This window comes from Mrakia frigida (genome assembly GCF_051309035.1).
Source record: "Mrakia frigida strain ATCC 22029 unplaced genomic scaffold BDY24scaffold_22, whole genome shotgun sequence".
Classification (NCBI taxonomy): domain Eukaryota; kingdom Fungi; phylum Basidiomycota; class Tremellomycetes; order Cystofilobasidiales; family Mrakiaceae; genus Mrakia; species Mrakia frigida.
The window spans coordinates 249,692-272,203 of NW_027481259.1; the positions used below are offsets into that span (position 1 = coordinate 249,692).

A 22,512-nucleotide genomic window follows, 5' to 3' on the forward strand; every position below is an offset into this window, starting at 1 on the left:
CGTCCTCCCTCTTCCCTCTCGCGGTCTGGACCAACAACGTACTCTCCTAAGAGAGGAAAATCTTTGAGTGTACTCACTGGAATCGAAGAGGCGAAGGAGTTTCGATCATCTCGCTTTGAAAAGAAGAAGACTTGATGGTGGTTGGCCAACATCTCGCTTTTCGCCCTCAAGAACGAGATCCCGCCGCCGGACGCGTCGCCCTCCTCTCTCTCTCTCGCTTGTACATTATTATCCTCGCCCGCCGAGGCTCCTTCCGCCCCAACGAAACCGAAACGTGAAACAAGAGCGTCATGAGATCGTAGATCGCTGCTACTACAGCCTAACAAATCCGAATCACTCCCGTCTTGAAGTTGAAGTTGAAGCACTGGTCGCCTCCTTCGACGCTCGTGCTCCCTCTGCCCACTTCCCTCTCTTCCCCGTGAAGACGCCGAGAGACGACGAAGGTGTAGGATCCAGGGACGAAGGGGGTGGTGAACGAGTAGTAACCTTTGGGTAACGAGAAGGTGAGAGTGGCGGAGGGGGTGTGAGAGAGGGTGAGGGTTGAAGGGTGGGCGAGGAGGGAGGTGAAGGAGAGGAGATCTTTGGCCTGGAGTGGAGAGAGAAGAAAATAAGGGAGGGGAGAGTTAGATGGGAAGAGGGAAGAGGGAGGACGGGAGAGCAGGGATGGGAACTCACTCGATGGGAATGGTTGGGACGCCCGACGCGATCTTTGGATGCTTCCATCGAGGCTGGATGAGGGCGATGAGCGAAGACGATTTTTTCGTCGGTGATCTGCAACACAAAAAAAGGAGAGGGAAAGGTGAGCCTCTCTTGATCGCAAGAAGAGAGGAAAAGTCGGATCGACGCTCACCTCCTTGCTCTCGCCCTTAAATCTCCCAACGAAGTATTTCGTCAACTCCAACCATCCTTCATGACTCATCCCATCTGTCCATGCTTCCGAACCGGGTTGAGAGCCTTCGATGGGTCCGATGTAGTGGCTGCGAGAGTCCAGACGACGCGACGCGTCAGGTTCGAGTTCCGACTGCGAACTGAAGAAGCGAAGCTGGAGGAGGCTCACCTCTCTCCGAAATCATTCCAGCTGATAATCTGAACCATCTGAGGTTTCATGGCGAGGATTTGCTCCCATCGAGTCGTGTAGAGGTTTTCGTCGGACGCGTCTGGGAAAGGCGAGAGAGAGACGAACGAAGGAGTCAGCATCCAATCGAGACTGACGATCGATTTTATTGGACTCACAAATCCAGTTTCTAGGGGTAGAATAAAGGGCGATGAGTTAGCTATCGTACAAGAAGGGACGAAAGGTTGAGAGATCGTCCGACTCACTTGTTCCACCCCCAAGGAGGTTCAGTCCCGTAATGAGTGAAGAAGCAAGGGCTCACAGCAGCCATACAGGGCTTATCCTGTTTCCAAGAAGACAGACCAGCGTCAGATCTCGAAATCGTTCGGGGAAAGGGAAGCGAGCGCACTTACCGACTTGAGGAACGGTTTGTCCTCCGCTGTCGAGAGAGGAGCATCAGTGAGAGGCCAGCCGTTGTTCCAGGCAAAGATTCCGTCAATAAGAGGGTTGTCGATGATCGCTTGAGGTGGCAGGAAGAAAGAAGGGATGAAGAAGACCTGAGGAGAGAGAGACGCGTCGAGGAGCGTCAGTGTTAAGAAGGAGAGAGGCGTCGTTCGGCGAGAGCGCTCACCTCCAAGCCTCTTTGCTGAAGCAACCCTAGCAACCCCTTCCATCCGATCCCACCAAAGGAAGCGTCCCCTCCGCCAAACGTGCTCAGAACGGCCTTCTGATGTCGACCGTATCGAAGGACGTGCTTTCCTCCGAGGTTGTTGTAGAAGGAGAGGATGGAGGAGACGACCGTCTGAGCGTCTTGGGTTGTTGCGCACGGAAGAACGTTGAGATCGAGGGAGAGGATGAGAGTGAACTGGGGTGGACAGAGGGAGGAGGCGATGACTGGGAGAGAGAGCAGGAGGTCAGCTCGACGGAGAGGAAGAGGAGAGAGAGGCGAGACTGGACGAACGAGCTTGTAGAAGCTGCCATTCTTCGGCTAAGACGACGAGGTGGAAGTCAGTACATAGCGCGAGGAGGAAAGGGGCTCAAAGTATCAGACTTACGTCCTAGGTTGAGCGAGAAACCATCGCTGAGGGACGAGGGGAGGGAGGTGAGGGGATCGTCAGCCTGGAGCTCAACAGTCTCTCCTCCAGAGGCCAAAACGAGCCAAACTCACATTCCAGCTTCCCTGGCAAGTAGAATCTGTCTCTTCCAGAGCTCAGGAGTGTAGCTGTAAGTGTTCCCTAGCTGGTATCAAAAGGAAGGGAGGGCAAAGGTAAGCTTCGTTGCTTCCCTTCGCCTCATCTCAAACAGCTCCTGAGCCCACCATGAAATGAGCGAGCACCACGGATTTTTGCTCCTCCTTCTTCTTGAATCCAAAAGCCATCTCCGATGAAGAAACTGAGGTTGTTGCGGTTTGAAGGAGACGAAAGGGAGGGAAGGGGAGGTGAGCTTGATCGAGATTCAGACTCCGAAAGACCGTCTCCTACTCGAGTCACTCCACCGTTCAACTCCCTTCCTCAACCCACCACCATCCCAAAGACGACAACATGACTTCAATAACAGCCTTTCAGTCAGATATAGAGGTAAGTAACCTAGCGAAGCTCCCAACGGAGATGACGGAGAAGCGCCCACCTCATCGTTGCCTTCCCTCCCGCCGCTTCCCTCCCTCCCTTCACCAGACGATCCACGACGAGAAGGTCGCCAAACAGAAGGAAGCTCTCAAGCTTCAGCAGCAACAGCAGCTCGAGGCTAAACTCAAGCACGGAGCAGGAGGAGGGAAGAAATCAGCAGCTCCATCGTCTCCCGTCAAGTCCAAGATCGAGCTCAACCCTCCGCCACCACTCGACGACAAGGAAGAAGACGATATCGTCGCTGATCTTCAGGTCAGTCGACTTTCCTTGACCCTACTCGGACCTGCATGTATTCCGAGACGAGAAATTTGACTCCGATCCTCTCGAACGAACATCTACAGACCCTCCTCTCCCTCCCTCCTTCCCCGCTCGTCACCTCCTCCATCAAGGCACACCTCGCTCCCTTACTCCTCAGAGCTCACGGAGAACTCATCGTCTCGTTAGGACAGAGACGAAACTCTTCGAAACGCTTTCATGCCGAGGGAGCTCTTTCGATCGAGGAGATTGGAGTCGTAGGAGAGGTGTTGGCGCTCGAGGGAGGAGCAGAAGGAGAGAAGGGAGGGGAGGAGATCTTGGAGATCGTTCAAGCGAGGTTGAAGGAGGCTGTTGCTGAGATGGGAGGTGAGGTGAGTCACTTATAATACGTTCTTCTATCCCTTGGTCAGAGATCTAACCGAATCCTTCCCTTTCCGTTTGCCTTTGCGAAGATCTCTGTCCTCGTCTCCTCGTCGTCGCCTTCCCCTCATACGACGCTCCTCGTTCGACTCGTTCCTACCTCTATCGAGCAAATCATCGAGGTTCGGGTTGCTTGTACAGGGAACGTCGACAGCGCAAAATCCACAACTCTAGGGGTATTGACTCGAGGAGGGCTCGACGACGGAAGAGGGAAAGCGCGGATCAACCTTTTCAGGCACAAGCACGAGCTTGGTACGTGTCTTTCCGCCCTTTGCCCAAAGTCTCGGAGACGTTTTGGCTGGGAGGAGCGCAGGCGAGAGTCGCAATGTAGAGAGGAGACGGGAACGCGAGGAGGCCAAGAACGACGCGTCGCTCGAACTTCACAACTGACTCTCCGCTCGTTCCCTTTGTTTTTCGCCCTTTTCAGAGAGTGGAAGAACCAGTTCGGTAGGAATGGAGGTACGTTTCACCACCGCTTCTCTTCTGTACTTCTTTGAAACACCACACGACCCTCGTCGCGTCGCATGTTCAATCCTGACCTCTCGCCTCCGTCTTCCTCCCTTGTTCGCCCTCCCTCTCATCCGATCAGATCCTCGGCTTCTCGCCAACAGGTCAACCCGTCATCCCATCGTCGCATACTTCAGCAGCAGCTACCGAGGAGGGAGATTCAGGAGCGTTCGTTCCCGCTTCGGGGACGAGTGCGAGGAGGGAGAAGCTTTCGTGGGATGAGATCTGTAAGAGGTCGTCCAAGGTGTTGAGCTTCATCGGTGAGTCAGAGCTTCCTGTGTTGAGATGCGTTGGATGGTCGGTTCGTTGTTGATGAAGACGAAGGGCAAAGGAAGATTCGAAGGCAGCGGGAGTCGGTCGTCGAACGAGAGCTGATCTTGTCGTTCCGTTGGATTTCGCGTTGTTCTCAGATCTTGCTGGACACGAGAGGTAAGTTCACAACCGCTTTGAATCGAAACATAGGCGCGGATCTCTGATCACCATCTCTCCTCCTCTTCTCCTCGTCTTCACCTGCGCGTCCCAACAGATACCTCAAGGCTCGTCCTCGTGCTTTATCTTCCTTGATCAATGTAGCGCTCACTGACGAAATACCACTTTCTCTTCTCGTGCTCTACAGACCACGATCTGTTAGCTTCTTTCGTCTCGTCTCCGTTCGAGCAGACCTCGCTTCGTGACTCGAGCTGACTCTATCGCTCGTTGCTTCATCGACCAGTCGGAATGACCGGATGTGCTCCAGACTACTGCATCTTGATGGTTGGATCGAATCAAGGTCTCGTCGGCATGGCGAAGGAGCATCTCGTGAGTTCAAGAATCGGCGACGAGTCGAACTGCTCAGGCTGACTTTCTTCGTTCTCGTCCAGGCTGTCGCTCTGGCTCTCTCTGTGCCTCTGATTGTCGTCCTCAGCAAGGTCAGCTCTCCCGTCGTATTGACGAGCTTTCGGTCGCTCGCTGACTCTTTCCTCTTTCCCAGATCGACATGACACCTCCTCAAGTGCTCGAGGCTACCAAGAAGCAACTGTACAAGATTCTGAAGTCGCCAGGTTGTAGAAAAACACCCGTTTACGTCGAATCCAACGAGGATTGCGTCGAGCTCGCTCAGGATTTCGTCAAGGAACGGTCAGTCCCGCACTCGAACCGTCTCTTCCCTTTCTTCACGACGCGTCTCGCTGATTCGACCTTTTCTTTCACTTCGCCTTCAAGCTTATGTCCCATCTTCTGCATCTCCAACGTCACTGGAGAAGGACTTCCATTACTTCGATCCTTCCTCAACCTGTTACCAACGAGCCAAGGAGGAGACAAGTACGAGGTCGACGCGCCTCTTGAGTACTCGATATCGGATGTGGTGAGCTCCGATCTTCCCTCGACTCGACTCTCGTGTTGAGAACTGATCCTGGCTCTCCTTTTCCTACGTTCAGTTCAGCGTTCCCGTAAGCTCGCCTTCTCTCTTCCATCGTCGTCTGACTCCAACGAACGCTCGACGTCCCTTCCCACAGCTCGTTCCTGACCGAACTTTTTCTTTCTTGCAGTTCGTTGGTACCGTCGTCAACGGAGTGCTCAACAGCGGAACGGTGAAGACTGGAGACGTCGTGATGCTCGGACCTGACTCCCTCGGACACTTCGTTTCGGCTCGTCTCTCTCCTTTTTTTTCCTCCTTCTCTGAAGAAGCTGACCTTTTCGACCTCTCAACGCCTCTATAGACGTCCGTCAAGTCGATTCAGAGGAAACGAGCTCCCGTTAGCTCGGCGGAGGCAGGTCAATCGGTTTCGTGAGTAGTTTGTTCTCTTCCCTTTCCTTTCCTTTCTTCGACATCGACTGACTTTCTCTCGGTGTTCTTCGTTAGTTTCGCTCTCAAGAGAGTTCGAAGAGCTGCCGTCCGAAAAGGTTCGTCTCTGTCCCTCCCTTCCTTACGCGTCGCGTCCTCCTTTCTCAATCCCTCCCTTCGTGCCTCTTTTTTCTCGCTCAGGAATGGTCATCCTCGCCAAAACCGATGAGTCTCCCAAGGCCGTTCGTCGCTTCGAAGGCCAGATCCTCGTTCTCTACCACAACACCACCATCGCTCCCAAGTACCAAGCAGTCCTTCACGTGGGATCGATAAGACAGACGGTCAGGATCGTTTCCATGGACAACCCCAAGGGAATTTTGAGGACGGGAGATAGGGCGACGGTTGTTTTCGGTGAGTTCTTTGAATCGAATCGAGTTCTTCCATCTTCGACTCATTATTCTGGTCGAGCTCGAGTTGAAGATGGGTAGAGTGGGAGTCGAGGTTCGGGAGGGATGAACAAGAAAAAGAAGACGTCGACGACTGACTCCGCTCTTCTCCTCTTGCGCTTTCAACAGAGTTCGTGGGAGCTCCCGAGTTCTTGAAGGAAGGAATGAAGCTCCTCTTCAGGGAGGGAAAGACCAAAGGGTTCGTTTCCTCTTTGCTCTTCGCTTTCGAAGGCCCGACGCGCTTTGAATCGGCGCTGACCTTCCCTCTCTTTCCCTCCTCTGCCTTCGCTGTACAGACTCGGAGTCGTTACCAAAGTTGGAATCTGAGAGGAGTGCTGCCTTGTTGTTGTCCGAGTAGCCCGCTCGTCGGAGTAAGGGGATGAAGGGGAAGGGAGGAGGTCGGTTGGAGGGGAGGTCTTGTTTGGCTGCTTTGTTTTTCTTTCTCTCTCGTCGAAGGTCTCGTTCGTTCTCTCACGTCTCTCGTCTTTCTTTCGGTTTCGTTTCTCTTGTCTAGCTACCTCTCTCTTCCTTTATACGAGCCTGATGATCTTCTGTTGTGCTAGGAGGAAAGGACGTGAAAGAGAGAACAAGGAAGAAGAAGGTGAGACTCGATCAGCTCTCAGCGCGAAGGAGGGACGGAGTTTCGGTCGAACACTTGCAGCGCGTTCTTTTCGTTGTGAAAATTCTCCGTTGCTGCTCTCTTGTAGTACATTGGATCCCTTGCTTACTATCGATCTCCTCATTGAAAATTAAAGAGATCAAGAGCACGTTCTGTCTCGCCTGCGGGTCCAGAAGGTGTCAACGAGAAACAGGCCTCGCCCTCCTTCCTTCTTTTCGACCACCACGAACTAGCTCCCTCCTCTTTCCTTCTTTCTCTTCCCCCGCATCTCGGAATCAAAACTCTACAGAGAGAGGCATGCAGCAGGCTTACAGTCCCGCTGGAGGATCTATACCGACGAGAGAGGTGGTAAGTCGTCGACTTCCCTTTGAGCTTGGTTCCTTCCCTCTTCCCCTCCCACGCCACCCATCCCCCAGCCACCGTTCGTCTGAGCTCGTTCCTCCTTCTCGGAACAATGGCAAAGAAGGAGATCTCGGTGGTAGAGGGAGGAGAGCAGTATCTGGTGTATATAGATATACGAAGAGTGGATGGTGGAACGGGAGGAAGAAGGGAACGAAGGAGGAGTCTTGAAAGAAGAGAGAGGAGACCTCGAGCTGATCCGACTCTCCTTCCTTCTCTCTTTTTTGCAGCCCTACTCTACAGGACAACCTTCTAGCTCTCACTACGCCAACCCACCTTCTCCCTCTGAGGAATCTCCCTTTTCTTGGGCTCCTCCTCCTCTGGAACAAGCTCGGTCGGTCGTCGTCGAAAACTCGTCCTCTTCCTCCAATCGATCCTCTCCTCTTCCCCTTCAGCCCCATCACTCGTCTTCCTACAACTCGAACGCATCCTCTTCGCACTCTCAGCAACACCAGCAGCATCCGCAGCAGCCCATGTACCCTTCCTACAACAACAACATCAACATCAACAACGAGAACGGACCTTCCTCGTCCTCGTCCTCCTCGTTCCCTCCCTACCCACCTCCTCCTCACGCCCACGCCGTCTACCCTTCCTACCAGCAGCAGCAGCAGCAGCAACCCTCGCCTCTCCAACACCCAGTCTACCAGCATCAGCAGCACCATCTTCCTCCTCCAGCAGCAATGGGAGGAGTCGTCCGAGCTCCCGAAGCCTACTACCCTCCTCCCCATCACCAACTCGCCAACCACCGTCGTTCCTCACCTCCTCGTCTTCTCGGAACCGATCCAGCAGGAGAGAACGATCAAAACAACCCGGACGTAGGGCCGGAAGGACCCTTCATGGGTCCAGGAGGAGTCGGGTTGGTCTTGGGAGCTCGACCGGTCGAGGGAGCAGGAGCAGGAGCTGGAACGAGACACAACCCTCCGAGAAGAGCGAGTAGATCCTCAGGAGCCAAGAGGCCAGCTTCGGAGGGAGGCGAGGAGGAACCCTCGTCGTCTTCCATAGGCAGGAAGGCTAGGAGGACGTCAACCGCCAACGGAACGGCTAGAGGAGGAGGAAGGGAGATCGTTTCGGAGGAGGAAGCGAACAGGTCGATGGAGGCAGGTGCCTCGAACGAGAACGATTACGCTGCCGACGACGAGAATTTGGAGGAACAAAATGCCCAAGAGGCGGAGAGGAAGAGGCTACAGGCTCAGGATCAAGGTCCGGATAGACCGTTCAAGTGCGATCAGTGTGCTCAGTCGTTCGTGAGTCCTCTCTCTCGCTCCTTCCTCCGTGCGAGCTTGCCTCGAAGCTTTCGAGCTTCTCAGAGATGAGACATTGAGCTGATCTCCTTTCCTTTCCTTTTGATGTGAATACAGAACCGAAACCATGATCTCAAACGACACAAGCGGATCCATCTCGACCTCAAGCCGTTCAAGTGTGCGAAGTGCGACAAGTCGTTCTCGAGGAAGGACGCTCTCAGGAGGCATTGGTTGGTGAAGGGTTGCAAGGGAGATGAGTTACCTGGAGCTGGAATACGTGAGTGCCTTCTTCTCTGGAATTTAATCGCTTTTTCACGAGAAAGAGAGCTCAACTTTGTTTCTCCTCCCTTTCTTCGTTTCCCGCTCTCAGCCGAAACCGAGTTCGACGACTCTCCTCACGTCCCGATGGTTCGAGGGAAAGGGAAGAAGACCATAGCTCTAGAGCTGGCAGGGAAAGCTCCTCTTTCCAAGAAGAAGAAGAAGAAGAAACCCGAGCCGGTCGTTTTGGAGGAGGACGCGGAGGAGCGAGGAGATCAACAGCAGCCTCGGGATCAGGATCAGGATCAGCTACAGCAGCATCAACCTCGACACCATCGACCGAAGGATGGACCGATGGTGGAGGATGGGTCGAGCTCTGGGAGTGAGGGGTCGTCCGATGGGGAGCAACCTTGGGGATATCGAGATACAGTGAGTTCGAGTGTCGTTCGGACGACGCGTCGAGAGGTCGCGTCTTCTTTTCTTTCCCTGACTCTTTTCGTCTTGCTTTCTCCACTTTTCCATCTTCCAGTCACCCTCTTCGTTCAATCCATCGTCGTCGTCGCAGTACCCTGCTCAACTTCTCCCCGGAGTCGTCCCCTACCAATACCCGTTGTTCCCTTCTCAACCACCTCCTCCCCACTCGAACTTCATGTCTCATTCGCAACCTCCTCAACAACCCTACTACCCAGAGCACCCATCAGCCGGTCCTTCCTACCCTCCCTCTTACGGCGGTCCTCCCTCGTTCTCTCCTCGCCTCCAACAAGACGATCCCTCTCGCTCAGCGTCTCCTTATGACCCTCGCTCAATCCAAGGCTACCCAACTTACCCAGGAGGCCCTTCCCCTTCGAATCATCCTCGATACCTCAACAACGGATCGTCCTCCCAACTCCAAAACCAACGTCAACCCTCCTCTCCCGCTCTCTCATCAGGAGTTCCTCCTCCTCCTCAGGGTCCTCCGCAGGACTTCGTCGACAGATACTACAGACCTCCCCTTTCTGCCAACAACGGAGGTTCCTTCCCAGCCTACGCCAGTCTCAACTCCACCTCCGATCCCAATTCCACCACCAGCTCTCCTCATCCCAACCAAACCTCTCGAAACGGCGGTCCCCTTCCTCTCCCTCTTCCTCTCGCTCCTCAAAATCTAAATTACCCTCAGTCCTACCCTACCCACGAACCCAACTCGTACCCTCAGCATCTACAGCAGCCACAAGGACCGTCGTCGTACTCTCCCGACGAAGCCAACACGCCTGGATCGGGAGGACCAGTCGCTCCCGAATCAGTTCCGAGATGGAGTAGCAGTCGAGCGAGCTTCCCTTTCCCTGCTCCTACGCCTGGGGACTCGAACGTACCGGGAGGGGAGCAGGACGAATTAGATCCGAGTTCAGGAGGAGGAGGACCCTCGGGTGATTTGGGAGACATGAGAGAGGACGGGGATGGAGACGCGGTGGGAGAGGAGGATGAGGAAGAAGGGGACGGGAACGGTGACGCGTCGGGTGGTGGAGAGCAGCAGCAGATGGAGCAGGAGTAGGCTTCGATGTAGGTCAGAAGTTGGGAAGAGAGGAAGAAGGGTTTCGACGTCGGTTTTTTTTTTTTTTTGTTCGCTTCCCTTCCTCTTTCTTGACACCATTTATCTTCCCACTCTCCCCATTGTAGTTACGACTAGAACCCTTTTTATACGCTTCTCGTCAGGCGCTCGCATTCTATGCTTTTTGTACTCGGACTCAAAACAGAAAAGGGAAAAGGGAGTCGACTCGCGAAATCGAGTTGACCTTCAACTCCTTCGATCCTCCTCCTGCCTTCCCTCCTTCCCTTCCCTCCCTCCCCCCCAAAAATGGCCGAGCCCATCGTTCCTCCCGCGGCAGAAGTAGCAGCCGAGACGAGCCCTCATCTTATGAGGATCTCCACCCAAGGTCACCTCAAGAACTACGTCGCTTTCGCTCTCAAGTTTCTCCAAGTACGTTTCGCTTCTCCTTCCCTCTCTTCCTTCCCTTCCTTCCCCTCGCCTTTCGCTGACCCTCTCTTTCGTCTTTTCAAAGGAGAACCCACCTCGTCCTCTCACCATGCATACTCTCCCACCAACACCAACTCCTACATCCGCTGAACCTCTCGCTTCGAGCTCAACCTTCAAACCGAAACCCTCCAAAGCTCGTTCCAACACGACCCACCTCATCCCTAAACTCATCTCAACCGTAGAGATCGTCAAACGAGAATACCTCGCTCTGCTCGCTCTGGACAGGGAGGCTCAAAGACTTCGTCTACGAGAGGTTGCGAAAGGCAAGGGGAAGGAGGTTGAGAAGGACGTGTCGATGGAGGACGACGACGAGGAGGAGAGAGGGGAGGAGGAGGAAGGGATGCGAGGACTCTGGCAGTACAACGAGACGGGGTGTTTGGAGGATCTGGAGGAGGATACTAGTGCTGAGGAAGGAGGAGGGGAGAGGGATTCAGTGAGAGAAGCTGAGCTTGCGTTGGAGAGGCTGAAAGAGGTCTTGAGTGGGAAGGTTGGGTGAGTTGAGCTCTGCTTTTCCTTCCTTCGTCCCTTCTGTTTCTTCTGAGACGGACGCTGACCTTTTGTTCTTGTCCGTTGGCTGTTTCTTAGTCCCAAGATGGTTCACACGCCCTACTTCAAGGTTACGCTGTCGACGATACCGCTGCCCGAGATGGCGAAGAGGAAAGGGATCACGTACGTTTGAGCTTTCCCGTCCTTCCTTCCTTCGCTCGATTGAGCTGACCTTTTGCTTCCTTCTTCGCTTGGTTGCTTGGTTGTTCATCAGTTCTCAACATATCTTCACTCCCTCTCGTCCAAACCGAACCAAATCTCAAGCTCGGAGGAAGGGGAAAGCTCTCGCCAAAGCTGCCGTCGAAGGAGAGGGAGAGGGAGCGCCGGTCCTGGACGACGTCGCCGCAGGAGGATCAGCAGTAGCTTCGACTTCGACGACTTCAGCACCAGCACCAGCAGCACCAGTAGAAGTGGTGGCGGTGGAGAGCTCCACGGTGGTTGGAGGAGGAGGAGCGAAGAAGGGAGGGAAGAAGGGCAGAGGGAAACGCGTCGTTTCTGCTGCTGGAGCTGGAGGAGTTGGAGAGGGAGACGTTGAGATGGAGTCGCCCGCAAAGAAGCGGAAGGTGTGATCCTTGATGTATGTCAGTACACCCATCATCTAGTTTCGCTCACGGACGGAAAGGAGGAGAGAGGCAGCTCGTGAGCTTTGAAGGAGTGAACGAGATCGATTGGCTTCGTCGGTCTCGAGCACGAGAGCGACGAGAGGACGCGTCGCTGGAGGGTTTATCGGGGAGACGAAGAGTCTTGTGAGTCTATCCTTCTTTCGGAGTGACGGACTTTTTGAGGGGGGGGAAGTAAGGAAGGAAGGAGAAGCAGAGAACGAGGGCTGAAACTGACGCGCTCGTCTTCGGTTGTTTGGTTCAGGTTTTTCGCCTCTCTGTATATATTCGCTCAAGAACGAGCGTACCCCACTTCAAGCCAGATTAAGACAGACCAGTTTCGAGCTGATCCGATGTCTATACTTCGAACGTCTTTCGAGAACGAAGAAGAGGAGATGAAGGGTGAGGATGCTTCCGAGCCTCGCGTCGCCTTCCCTTTTCTCTCTCCCTCACCTTCGCTGACACCTTAAACGCTTCTCTTTTCTTCGCCTTCCTCAGCTCAGAGAGGGATTGTGTTCTCTTGTGGTCTCTTCGGAGAGAGCACGAACGTTTTCGATCGCGGGAGAGAGGGGGAGAGGGATTGGGAAGGAAGAAGTTCGTTTTCGTTCCTGGCTTCGGTTGACCTTCAACCACCACTCACTTCTTGCCACCTCCTTCCTCCTCTCTATTTCAGCCTCTCTCGCCAATTCTCTTCAACATGCCTGCCATGACTACTCGGATCTCGTCGACCTCTTCCTCCGCTGGCAACGAAGCAGCAGGGGCAACGGAAGCTCGTGAGTCGGTCTCTCGTTCCTCCCTCTTCGTTCCCTCCCCCTTCCCACCTTCCGTCTCGTCCCTAGGATCCCTCCCCGTCTTTACAGCCCCTTCTCCATACTCTTCCACTTCTCCCCCCATCTTAACGCCTACGTTTCAGGTCATAGAAAACCGGTAAACTGACCCTGTCTGCCTCCCGTCGTTGGATTCTCGTTCAAGTCGTTTTGGAAGCTCAGCCCACCCTTGGGAAGAGGGTTAGCAGGCCCAGTATTGCCAAGATCGAATCCATGGAATACGAATCTTTAAATGCCCCTCGCTCATCAAGTAACAAGGCTTCGAAGAAGAAGGAACCTGGTGCGCCGTCGTTGGGGAGAGGGTTGGGATCGACGGTGCCTGAGTGCGTGCTCGGACTCTCCTCTTTCCTTCTGCTCGACCCTGAACTGAACCTCGTTCCCATCTCTCTTCTTTTCAATTTCTATCCCCTCCTTCTCAACTACTTCTACTCTAGAAAAACTCAATCTCAGCAGCAGAAACCACCACTCCGACCCAAGATCAAGCTCAACACTAGTTCATCCAGCATCACCGGTCTCCCGTCGACGAAGCTCCTCTCAACCTCCTCTTCAGCTCCCACCGGATCGGATCACCAAGCTGGGACACGTTCGGATGCCCCAAGCGATTTGAATCCTTTGAATTCCTCGTGAGTGCAGGTCTCTTCGTCCCTGTCCCTTTTTTCGGAGACTCGAGAGGCATCGCTGAATCCGTCGTCTCATCTCTCTCCTCCTCTCCTCGTAGCCATGGGTCAACATCAAGTTCTGCTTCCGGTGAAGAAGATGGGGAGCTGGATCTATCAAGGTTAGTACAACCCGTCTGCTCGACCTCTGCTTTCGCGGGACTTCCGTCCCGTCCTTGATCTTTTCTTTCGAACGCGTAGCTGACGTTAACGCGTTATTCCCTCGCAGTCTCGAGCTAGACGATACCGGAGATCTTCTTAGGGAGGGAGGAGGGAGTGTCAAACGTTCGAGCGAGAAGGAACCTGTAGCTGAGCAGCAGCAAGAGAACGGGAATGAATGGACGTGAGTCGCGTCGCGTCGGATTCCGTTGAACCTTGACGAACCTTGGACTGACTCCGACCTTGCTCCCTCGCCATTCAGCCCGGACACGTCGGACGAGTCTATTGAACTCGCCAAACCATGGTCCCCGTCCTTCAACGCCTCGTACTTCGAGGTCGGCCCTACGACCCAGCCTGGCCTTCAACCTTCGACCTCGTCCAGCTCTTCCCTGGCCGTCACCACACCCTCTCCCTCGCAATCCCTCGCCTCCTATTCTTCCTCGTTCTTGTCACCTCCTCCTTCCACCTCCACCTCCACCTTCATCTCGGATCTTCTGGAAGAAGAGCATGCGCAGCGCTTGGAGGGCGAGTCGTCCACGGACGATTTTTAGATCGGTTCGTCGCGTCTTCATTTTCTGTCTTATTCCTTGCTCCACGAGCTGACTCCAGGTCATCACTTTTCGCTCTAGATACACATGGAGGTCTCCCTCTCCGTGGACGCTCGTCTGTCTCTCTCCCTCTTCCTCGCTTTCTCTTTCTCTCGCTCCACTCCTCGTTCGCTTTCCCTCTCGTCTAGATACACCATCGATTTCGTAAATTACAAACAAGTATGTACTTTTCACATTTTCTCCCCATATATACCCGTTCACGTTGGTCCTCCGTCGCTCTTGCGGCTCTCGTCTCCCTCCTTTTTTTTTTCCGCCTACCTGCCTCGTCCTGACTGGGGTACCTTGAAGCCCTTTCACTCCCCTTTAGGGTTTTTCTTATCACCAATCCTCATTCTATAGCCTTCTCGTCTACACACCCAGCTCCCGTCGACTAGCTTCTCTTCTTAGCAGCGGTCGTTTGGAATCCTCTCGTCGTGCGTCGTGCCGCGTTCTCGTGTTTTCTAGATCTAAGTTTGACTCCCACTATTACTTCTTGTTTATCGATTCCTTTCCATTTAGTTCAAGCTCTGTACTGTCCGGTGGAATGCATGGATCTTCGAAGCAGAAACTAGGAGAAGCAGGCCCGAAAAGCTCGACGCGTCGAGCACAAGCTGATTTGGCAGCGTCTCTAGCGTTTTACCTTTGGGACTTCCACTAGGCAGCCTGGGTGGTCAAGCTGAAAACAATGGGTTTGCTGCTTCAAAGATTTGGCAAGGGACAAGGCTAAAAAGGGTATAAAGGAAACAAACTTTTGACACAAAACATCTCGGTATCTTACATCGAAGACGTCCTAAGTGGTATGATGGTAACCTGTTCGTGTATAGACACTCTCACCTGCAGAGGCGTCGCACGATCAGTCCCGGCCCCCACTACAAACGTTCTTTTTGCTACTCCTAAAGGGAAATGGTCGGTTCGACCCGCCATCTTTTTTGTCTCGTCTCGGCCGCTTATGCCCTTTCTTCGTCGTTCTTTCCTCTTGATCTTCCTCAGAAGTGAAAACTCCCTTGTCGCTCCCTGTTCATCATCAAAAGGGCGAGGTCCAGCGTCCTGCAGAGCTGAGCTACCTCAGGTGGTCAACGGAAGACGCGTCGAGCTTTGAACCGAGGGACAGGATGAGCTAGAACTGGAGGATCCGAAGCAGCAGAAAAGACCTACGGAAATTCCAGAGATTTATCGCGAACCAGAATCACCCAGAAGCAAAGGGGGAGGAAGAAGGCAAAGACAAACGTCGAACAAGCGTCGCCGACGAGGAGGAAGCCACGAAGCGTCCTCCTCGCACACCCAGCTTCAAGCATGGACTCCCAGATTCCATCAGGGAGCTCAGTGAGGGGATGGTAGAGATGAACAAAGAAAGTCAGGAGAGGAGCATAAAGGAGCAAGAACAGAAGAAGGGAGGAGAGCTCACCTCAAGAACAACAGGTCGCTCCTGGGCCTCCCAGATTGCGAGTGACTGATTTTGCCGGTCCATACGGATCGAGATGCGAGATTAATGTATTCCGAGTTGGATAGAAGTCCGAAAATTGGAGATATCGGAAAGGGTAGAGGAGAGGGGATGAATGCTGAAAACGAAGGGGCGAAAGTGAGCTCGCCTTCCTTCCTCCCCCCAACTTTCACCTCGTCAAGCTCGACTCAATCGGCTTTACCCCCTTTAACGACTACTCTCACCTTCCCGAATCTTCCTCTCGTCCCTCAGATCAAACCTTCGACTCTCTAGGCATGGCAGAGTTCCTTAGTGGCCAGCGACAGAGAACGGTGAGCTGGCCTTCCTCTCCTCCTCCTTCTCCTCCTTTCGTTTCCATATTTCTCGACCAGTTCTGACTCCGGTCTCTCTCCTCGATTACTTCAGACCTCAATCCGCTCCAAATGCCTCGTCTACTGCCCTCCAGATGTTCTCTACTTGATCGCTGAGGAGCTTCATGGATGGGACAACAACACCGAGCTTCGATCCCTCGCTTCGACTTGTCGTCTGCTCCGAGAGGTCGGTTCACGCTCTTCCTTCTGAGGACTTGCTCTACCAGCATGCTGAGAATCTACGACTTCTCTCTTCGTTTCTCAGGTGGTCCTTCGTCTTCTCGACAGAGACGTCAAACTGATCTCGAACGATCTCGGAACGAACGACGCGAAGGTCGACGCTCTCTCTCTTCTCCTGTTCGATCCTGAACGATGCCATCGAGTCAAGTCAGTCTCATTCAGCTGCTCCTACTCTTAAAGATTGTACTGACTTTCTGAACGGCTGCAGAACCCTCCGTGTCGTCGACCCATGCCTCCTGCTCGTTCCCTACCAGGTCCTCCCTCGCTTCGTCGCCGCCGTCAACGCCTTCTCAAATCTCAACACCTTCGCATTCACCTTCCAACTCGTCACCAACCCTCTCCTCCTCGCCATCTTCGACCATCCCTCCATCGTCAACCTCGAAATCAACGACTACAACAGTCGGGTTCCCTTTCTCTCGAAGACAGTTCGTCGGCCTCAAGACCTCCCCGAACGACCCGCTGGTCCTCTCGTCCTACGGAACTTCGTCGGTCACGTAATGGAGGACGACGTTCCTAACAAGATCATCGTCTTCAAGCACTTCGTCGAGATGTTGTCCTCGTTCGGGATCAGGATTCCCTCCCTCGGAGTCCGCTACCACTCGTCTTCCCGTCATCGGAACCACCTCGCCACCCAGGTCGTCCAAGGTCCACTCACCGGATCTCCTCTCCCCGAGCTCAGTAGCGTACACCTCGAGGTCAACTCTCGCTCTCGATGCCTTGGATACACCTGGCTTGGAGCAGTCTCCCTTCAACCTTCCCTTCGGTCGATCTCGGTCGTCGTCCGTCCATTCCAGGCCAAATCCTTCGTCTTCCGAGGAGACCCTGCCCTCCCTCACTGGATCGGAGGAGCGATGTCACTGCCTCCGTCTTCGGATATACCTGATCATTGGAATCGACTGGAATTGGAAGGTCTCACAGGAGAATACGTTCGTGAAGAAGGAACCGTTGGGCTCGAGCTTCGGAAGCTTCGATTCGAGTTCGCCCCTACGACCGTCGTCCTCCCGGTCCACCTCGAATACATCTTAATCGAGCCTCACCTGGTTGGAACGCTTCAGGAGTTGAGGTTTTCTGGAGGGAGCTGGGGAGGCGACTGGGTCAGCCTCACACCTCTTTTGGAGCGACGCGTCCTCTTTCTGGTGCTGACGTTCTTTTTTCTTCGCCTTTTTTCGCTGCGTTCTTTTTTCCGCGTTGCTCGACCCCAGAACCTCACCTGCACTCGTTTTAGAGTCGCTGGCGTCTTCCTACCCTCCCTCTCACTCATCTCCTTCGTCGGCTCCCTCACTCCCACTCCCACTCTCGCAATCACCCTCGCATGCTCCTCCCACTGCCTTGAACGACTTCGAACGACCCTCCCTTCCCACTCCTTCGTCTCGGATCTTCTAGGAGGGTACCAAACCATTGTCGAAGTCCTCTCATGGATCAATCTTCTTCGGCTCAACATCTTTGGAGCTCACATCCCCGTCGGAAGTCGAGCTCAACTCGTCGCTCGCGGTCGAGGAGGACGCGTCGTTCTCGAGGCGTCGGTCAGTCGAGAGTTGGATGGATCGCAGGTCGAGGTGGAGGACGAAGGAGAGGAGGGTTCGGACTGGAGAGGAATTCCTCACTGCCTCTGCTTTGGATGTGGGGAGACGGAGGTCGATCCAGTAGAGGCGATGATAAAGTGTGGGAGGGAAGAGGTTCGTGGTGCTTTGCTCAGTGCCGGGTTTGATCTCGCTGGATTCGACTCTCGGTGAGTACATTCCTTTCTCGGCTATCCGTTTGTTCCTTTTAGCAATCACTGATTTTGCTTTCCTTTCACAGACTCTCCCCGATTTCAAAGACGGACGACACTCTTTCGTTCGAGAGCTTTTTGAGGTCAGTTCGTCTTCACCCTCGTCTCCCTCGTTTACAAAGTTTCATTCAGAGCTTCTATGACCGCCGATTCTTCTTCTTCTCCGACCAGGCTTTGAGTTGGTCGGGTGGGAGGAGGCGTTGAGAGGTGGACGCAGGAGGTTGGGGATAGGGAGCGAGGAGGATTGTACGAGGACTCCATGGGCTTGTATTGTTTGTTTACGTTCCTTTGCTTTGTGTGGTACGCTTAATATACGGAACGTGATGCTTCGTCTCTCATCGGCTTCCAAGAGGAGCTGGGTTGAGCGCAAGCGCCGTTCGAAACCTCGACGCGTCGTCCGTTGACCTGAGAAAGCTCAGCTCTGCAGGACGCTGGGCCTTACCCTTTTGATGGTAAACAGGGAGCGACAAGGGACTTCTTACTTCTGAGTGAAATCAAGAGGAAATAACGACGAAGAAAGGGCATAAGCGGCCGAGACGAGACCAAAAAAATGGCGGGTCGAACCGACATTTCCCTTCTCGGCCAAAAAGAACACTTTGGGTGGGACTAGGACCGGGACTGATCTTGCGTCATTCCTTCCTCTGAGGCTTGACCAGGTTACCATCCTAACCCCATCTTCGATGAACAACATCGCGACGAACGAACTCTTCTGATACTCGTTATGTCCCCTCTGACAGCTCGCTTCAGTGGCAGACTCGCAAGCAAGATTGATGACTTAATTCTCTCTCGTAGCTCTCCACCACAAGGGCGAAGAAACAGACCTTGAAGGAAGCGCTGGTCTTTTGAGCGTCGCGTTGTCGACGACGCGTCTGCTCACAGCTTCTTCTTTCTCCTGCTTCCTCCACTCTTTCATCTTTCGTCGTTGTGTCCGTCGTAAAAGAACGGTAAATTATGAGAAGATCAAGCAGGTCATATAAGGCTACCTAGGAGACGAAGCAGCGAACGATCAACAAAGAAAAGCAACTGCGTTGATGCCGAGACGAGCGAGAGGGGAGGAAGGGTAGACAGAACATATCGGCTCTTCCGCCTCGGGAAGTCTGGGCTGAGATGGGACCACGGGCGCGAGGAGCTTTGTCGAAGTCACTCGATGAACTCGACGCGACCCGCTCTCACGCTGTTTTTTGACCTTTCCGCTGAACGACTTCACTTTCAATCCCAGCAGAACGAGGAAGTACAAGCTCATCTTGAGTAGTCTTTTTCTCTTCCAGCCGTCACCTTTTCCTCATCCAACGAACTTTCTCCTCCTCCTCGTCGATCCGACGGCGTCTTCCTTCCCTCTTTCTCTTCTCGCCCTCGCTGGTCCCATTTTCCCCGCCATCGTCGATGGTTTCCTCCCCATCTCGGAACTTCAGCAAGCATGCGTCGTTTTCTCCGCTTTTCTCGACGTCGCCGCTTCCTTGTTGCGAGATCGACCCTCCAACAAACCAAAAACGCTTTCAGATTCGCCGGGGTCAAGAAACCAACCCACCAGGCTAGCTCAGAGTAGCTGTTGTAATCTAAACGTCCCCTCCCAAAAATGTCCCGGCGAAAAAAAAAGTAAGACGAAGATAGACGAGGAAGAAGAAGAAAAAAAAGGGACGCGTCGACCTCGAGTCGAAACCCCCTCTGAGACGTCTAGTCAATCTTGGTCGTTCTAGGATCCTTGTTCAAGCTTCCTCGGTGGTTCACTGCTCCTCCGGCTCTGTAGGATTGAATTGAGAGGGGTGGTGAAAGAAGAAGTGTACGAGGAGGGAGAAAGGAAGGAAGGAGGAGACGGTCAGCGAGAGAGAGCGACGAGACGAGGAGGAGGAAGGAAGGAGCCGAGAAATGCAGGACGGGCTGGGACGTACACTGAGGAAAGAGCGTGTCCGTAGCTGGGCGAGAAACAGACAAACGAACGAAGGAACGAGTCAGTTTGGAGAACGCCGAAACCAACAACGACGGAACCGACGCGACTCACAAGTACCCAGCCCTGGCCAGCAGCGTCTGCTCCATCACCCCGAGCACATCCGTGAACACCAAACTCCAAGCAGCCAGCTCCCTTCGATCCTCAGGCGTGATGAGGTCGTTCACCATCACCGCTCCGTGCTCCTTGAAGTAGGCGATCATGGTGTCGTTTCGTTCGTCGGTGGCGAGGTAGAATCTGACGGGGCACGAAGAAGAGAGGGAGGGAGGGAGAAGAAGTGAGTAGAATGCGAGAAAGGAAAGAGAGAAGAAAGACGGGAAGGGAGAGGAGAGGGAGGGAAGAGGAAAGACGAGGACGAACGGATCATTCTTCTTCGGAGGTTCCATCGTCTTGAACGACTCGTCGGGGACGGCTCCTGGGACGGGGTACATCTCTACTTTCCCCGAGTTCTTGATATCGACGAGGACGCTGTTGTCCGAAACAAGCAAAAAATGTTTCAGCTTTCCTCGTCTCTCGAACGAACGAAACTCGAAACTCGGAAACTCGAAACTTACTCTCGTCCCTTCCCCATCCACTCCTTGATCCGATTGAAGTGCGCATACCCGTCCTGGTTCATCACCCACTCGTGATGGATGAAGTCCTGCTCAAACAAAAAACGAACGATCAGTCTCTCTCTCTCTCCCTCGCTCTCTCGCACGACGAAGAGAAACTCACCCCTCGTCGCATATGCGCCGACGTCCACATCCTCCCTCCGACCTTCTCGGTCATCCTCTGATCGAGTCGGATAGCCATCGCGTTGAGAACCGGAGGAGGCATGATGTCCCGAAGAACCATCTTGGCGAACGAGGTTTGGGCGGGGACGGTGGTGAAGCGGAGGGATCCCTAAAAGACGACGCGTCGAGGAGAGTCAGTTCGAGGGTTGGAACGAGGAGAAAAGAAGGAGAGAAGGGCTCACGGGTTTACGCCAGTAGTGCGTTTCTCCTTCGAGGAGGAGGACCTGGTTGGAATGGGAAAAGGGAGGAGGAGGAGTCAGCTTCTAGACGAGACGAGCTTGAGAAGAGAAAGCGGAACGAACCTCCTTGGTGATGTGATGATAATCGTCCCAAAACCCTTTCATTCCCTCTCCGAGAGAGACCTGCTTGATGGGTTCCGTGACGGTTCGAACGTACTCCATTCCATGACTGCCATTCAAGGATGAAACGAAACGTCGAAAAGTCAGCTCTCGATTCGACGCGTCCCCGTCCCCAAAGCGAAAGCTAAAAGCGACTCACGACCCCTGCCAAGTATGCAGCACATAAGCTCCAACCTTCCTCAACTCTCTCTCCAACACCTCCTCGCTCTCTCCTCTCCCGACCTGATTCTTGACCGTCTCCCACTCCTCGGTCGTCTTCCCCTCCAGCACCTCCCTGATCTTCTTCCCCAACCCTTCTCCCTTGTTCCCCTCCTCCACTGCCGCCTCCCACCCGGCAGGCATCCTATCGACTCTCGAGATCCCGTTGTCGTAGTTGCCGTTAGGAATGACGTGCAGTCCCGTATCGGACGAGGAGTGATAGGCTTCTCGATCCCAGTTCCCTTTGGCTGTTTCGAGGGAGGCCGGGAGGTCGTGCAGGAGGAGGTAGTCGGCGGTAGTCATCAAAGGACGCGTTCGTTGGATGAGAGCGAGGTCCATCATGAGCTGAAAAAAGGAGATTGAGAGGAGGAGTGAGCTTGAGGGAGGAAGGGAGGAAGAGGAAAGGAAAGGAAGGAGAGAGAGAGCTCGAGCTCACCTCGGTTGGAATCAACCAAGCCCACTGCTTCTCGATAGGACTGTCCCTCCATTCGTCCGATTGAAGAGCGTCTCCTCGGTTCACCATCTTGGCGTAGGCTGCAAAGTCAAAAGAAAAGAAAGTCAGGTTGGGTTAAGAACAAAAGGAAGGAGATGGGATTGAGAGCTGACCTTGACAAGTGAGCTTGTCGAACTCGCACGCTCGAGCGTAAACGACCGTTGGGACGACGAGAACTCGATCCAGGAGTTCAGCGTGGAGGAGGGAAGCTTCGATGATGTATCTCTGAGGGAAAGAGAGGAGGGAGAAGGAGGGAGAAGGAGGGAAGAAGGGACGGTTCGGTTCAGCTCTTTGGCGAGCTTGAGCGAGCGAGGCGAGGAAGGACCCAACGGACGAGCTTGGAAAAGCTGAAAAGGGTGGTTAAAACTGACGATGTTGTTCCATCCTAAATGACTGTATGCGTTCGAAAACCGAGAAAAAAACGAGAGTCAGAGAGCGAAAAGGAAGGAAGGACTTGATGAGCTTCGTCTCTTCTGTCACCTCCCTCCTCCCTCTCCCTCCTCCCTCTACCTCTCCCTCCCCCAGACCCACTATGCATGTACTTACAGCGGCCAATCCCTAACATAAAACCCTTTAGTCTTTCCTACCATCTCCTTCAAAACGTCCTTCCTCGTCTTGCCTCCTTTGATCTCCTCTTCCAAACTGAAGCCTTCCCTCTCCTCGGCTTCCGTCCCCCACCCTCCGTTCCCATGAGCTACTCCTTCTCCTCCTCCACCCGCAGCAGTTCCTATAGAAGCAGCAGGCGGCCAAACCCTTCCTTCCTCCCTCCAAACCTGATCGCATCTCTGTCGCTCACTCGCCGCGCTTCCGAGAGCAGGGAGGTAACCTCCTTCGGATGAAGAAGACGAACCCCAGGACGATTGGATCCCGTTAGAAAGAGCCGCAGGGTGATTAGGAAAGATGAAGACGTAGATTAAGGATAAGGAGGAGATGGTTAGGAAAGTTGAAAGCAACGGTTTCCGACGGAGCAA

General features: G+C 53.9%; 9 protein-coding genes across 9 annotated transcripts; 6 read left to right on the forward strand and 3 right to left on the reverse strand.

The window, feature by feature from the left end:
• Positions 1-272: 272 nt before the first annotated feature.
• Positions 273-2,462, reverse strand: BDY24DRAFT_442687 (glycoside hydrolase family 71 protein). Its single transcript, XM_076644707.1, has 12 exons — positions 2,373-2,462; positions 2,223-2,293; positions 2,110-2,135; positions 2,016-2,042; positions 1,686-1,948; positions 1,468-1,611; positions 1,321-1,397; positions 1,234-1,244; positions 1,058-1,157; positions 851-977; positions 676-771; positions 273-586 (listed from the first exon to the last, which is right to left on the reverse strand). Exons 1-12 carry the CDS (start codon positions 2,430-2,432, stop codon positions 320-322), a joined length of 1,269 nt encoding a protein of 422 aa, XP_076495163.1. The 5' UTR covers positions 2,433-2,462; the 3' UTR covers positions 273-319.
• A 108-nt stretch (positions 2,463-2,570) lies between these two features.
• BDY24DRAFT_394242 (P-loop containing nucleoside triphosphate hydrolase protein) lies at positions 2,571-6,623 on the forward strand. The gene is made up of 20 exons (XM_076641149.1): positions 2,571-2,631; positions 2,728-2,931; positions 3,021-3,305; positions 3,387-3,606; positions 3,782-3,813; positions 3,944-4,121; positions 4,272-4,290; positions 4,388-4,397; positions 4,478-4,487; positions 4,574-4,659; positions 4,722-4,769; positions 4,832-4,977; positions 5,062-5,203; positions 5,277-5,288; positions 5,388-5,486; positions 5,559-5,626; positions 5,702-5,742; positions 5,825-6,034; positions 6,199-6,268; positions 6,366-6,623. The coding sequence occupies exons 1-20, from the start codon at positions 2,596-2,598 to the stop codon at positions 6,394-6,396; spliced, it is 1,947 nt and encodes a 648-aa protein (XP_076495164.1). The 5' UTR covers positions 2,571-2,595; the 3' UTR covers positions 6,397-6,623.
• A 287-nt stretch (positions 6,624-6,910) lies between these two features.
• On the reverse strand, positions 6,911-7,605 carry BDY24DRAFT_394263 (uncharacterized protein). Its single transcript, XM_076641150.1, has one exon. The coding sequence runs from the start codon at positions 7,546-7,548 to the stop codon at positions 6,997-6,999; it is 552 nt and encodes a 183-aa protein (XP_076495165.1). The 5' UTR covers positions 7,549-7,605; the 3' UTR covers positions 6,911-6,996.
• A 696-nt stretch (positions 7,606-8,301) lies between these two features.
• Positions 8,302-8,577, forward strand: BDY24DRAFT_334114 (uncharacterized protein; the record flags this gene model as incomplete). The annotated part of the gene is made up of 2 exons (XM_076637156.1): positions 8,302-8,331; positions 8,446-8,577. Coding segments are annotated over 2 exons (162 nt in total), but the record flags the coding sequence as incomplete, so codon positions are not given.
• A 1,780-nt stretch (positions 8,578-10,357) lies between these two features.
• On the forward strand, positions 10,358-11,970 carry BDY24DRAFT_394266 (uncharacterized protein). Its single transcript, XM_076641151.1, has 4 exons — positions 10,358-10,540; positions 10,623-11,089; positions 11,183-11,266; positions 11,358-11,970. The coding sequence occupies exons 1-4, from the start codon at positions 10,418-10,420 to the stop codon at positions 11,710-11,712; spliced, it is 1,029 nt and encodes a 342-aa protein (XP_076495167.1). The 5' UTR covers positions 10,358-10,417; the 3' UTR covers positions 11,713-11,970.
• On the forward strand, positions 11,476-12,679 carry BDY24DRAFT_117179 (uncharacterized protein). Its single transcript, XM_076635907.1, has 3 exons — positions 11,476-11,889; positions 12,008-12,144; positions 12,241-12,679. Exons 1-3 carry the CDS (start codon positions 11,723-11,725, stop codon positions 12,450-12,452), a joined length of 516 nt encoding a protein of 171 aa, XP_076495168.1. The 5' UTR covers positions 11,476-11,722; the 3' UTR covers positions 12,453-12,679.
• Positions 12,440-13,935, forward strand: BDY24DRAFT_416563 (uncharacterized protein; the record flags this gene model as incomplete). The annotated part of the gene is made up of 6 exons (XM_076643601.1): positions 12,440-12,515; positions 12,715-12,892; positions 13,004-13,192; positions 13,288-13,347; positions 13,455-13,568; positions 13,647-13,935. The coding sequence occupies 6 exons, from the start codon at positions 12,440-12,442 to the stop codon at positions 13,933-13,935; spliced, it is 906 nt and encodes a 301-aa protein (XP_076495169.1).
• Positions 13,936-15,584: 1,649 nt separating this feature from the next.
• On the forward strand, positions 15,585-18,028 carry BDY24DRAFT_394274 (uncharacterized protein). The gene is made up of 6 exons (XM_076641152.1): positions 15,585-15,723; positions 15,818-15,949; positions 16,028-16,149; positions 16,211-17,096; positions 17,205-17,731; positions 17,803-18,028. The coding sequence occupies exons 1-6, from the start codon at positions 15,688-15,690 to the stop codon at positions 17,975-17,977; spliced, it is 1,878 nt and encodes a 625-aa protein (XP_076495170.1). The 5' UTR covers positions 15,585-15,687; the 3' UTR covers positions 17,978-18,028.
• A 1,419-nt stretch (positions 18,029-19,447) lies between these two features.
• On the reverse strand, positions 19,448-22,131 carry BDY24DRAFT_342213 (uncharacterized protein; the record flags this gene model as incomplete). The annotated part of the gene is made up of 13 exons (XM_076637472.1): positions 19,448-19,514; positions 19,663-19,686; positions 19,773-19,955; positions 20,079-20,186; positions 20,273-20,358; positions 20,433-20,600; positions 20,674-20,715; positions 20,794-20,899; positions 20,990-21,393; positions 21,485-21,582; positions 21,655-21,766; positions 21,913-21,934; positions 22,088-22,131. 13 exons carry the CDS (start codon positions 22,129-22,131, stop codon positions 19,448-19,450), a joined length of 1,464 nt encoding a protein of 487 aa, XP_076495171.1.
• Positions 22,132-22,512: the final 381 nt, after the last annotated feature.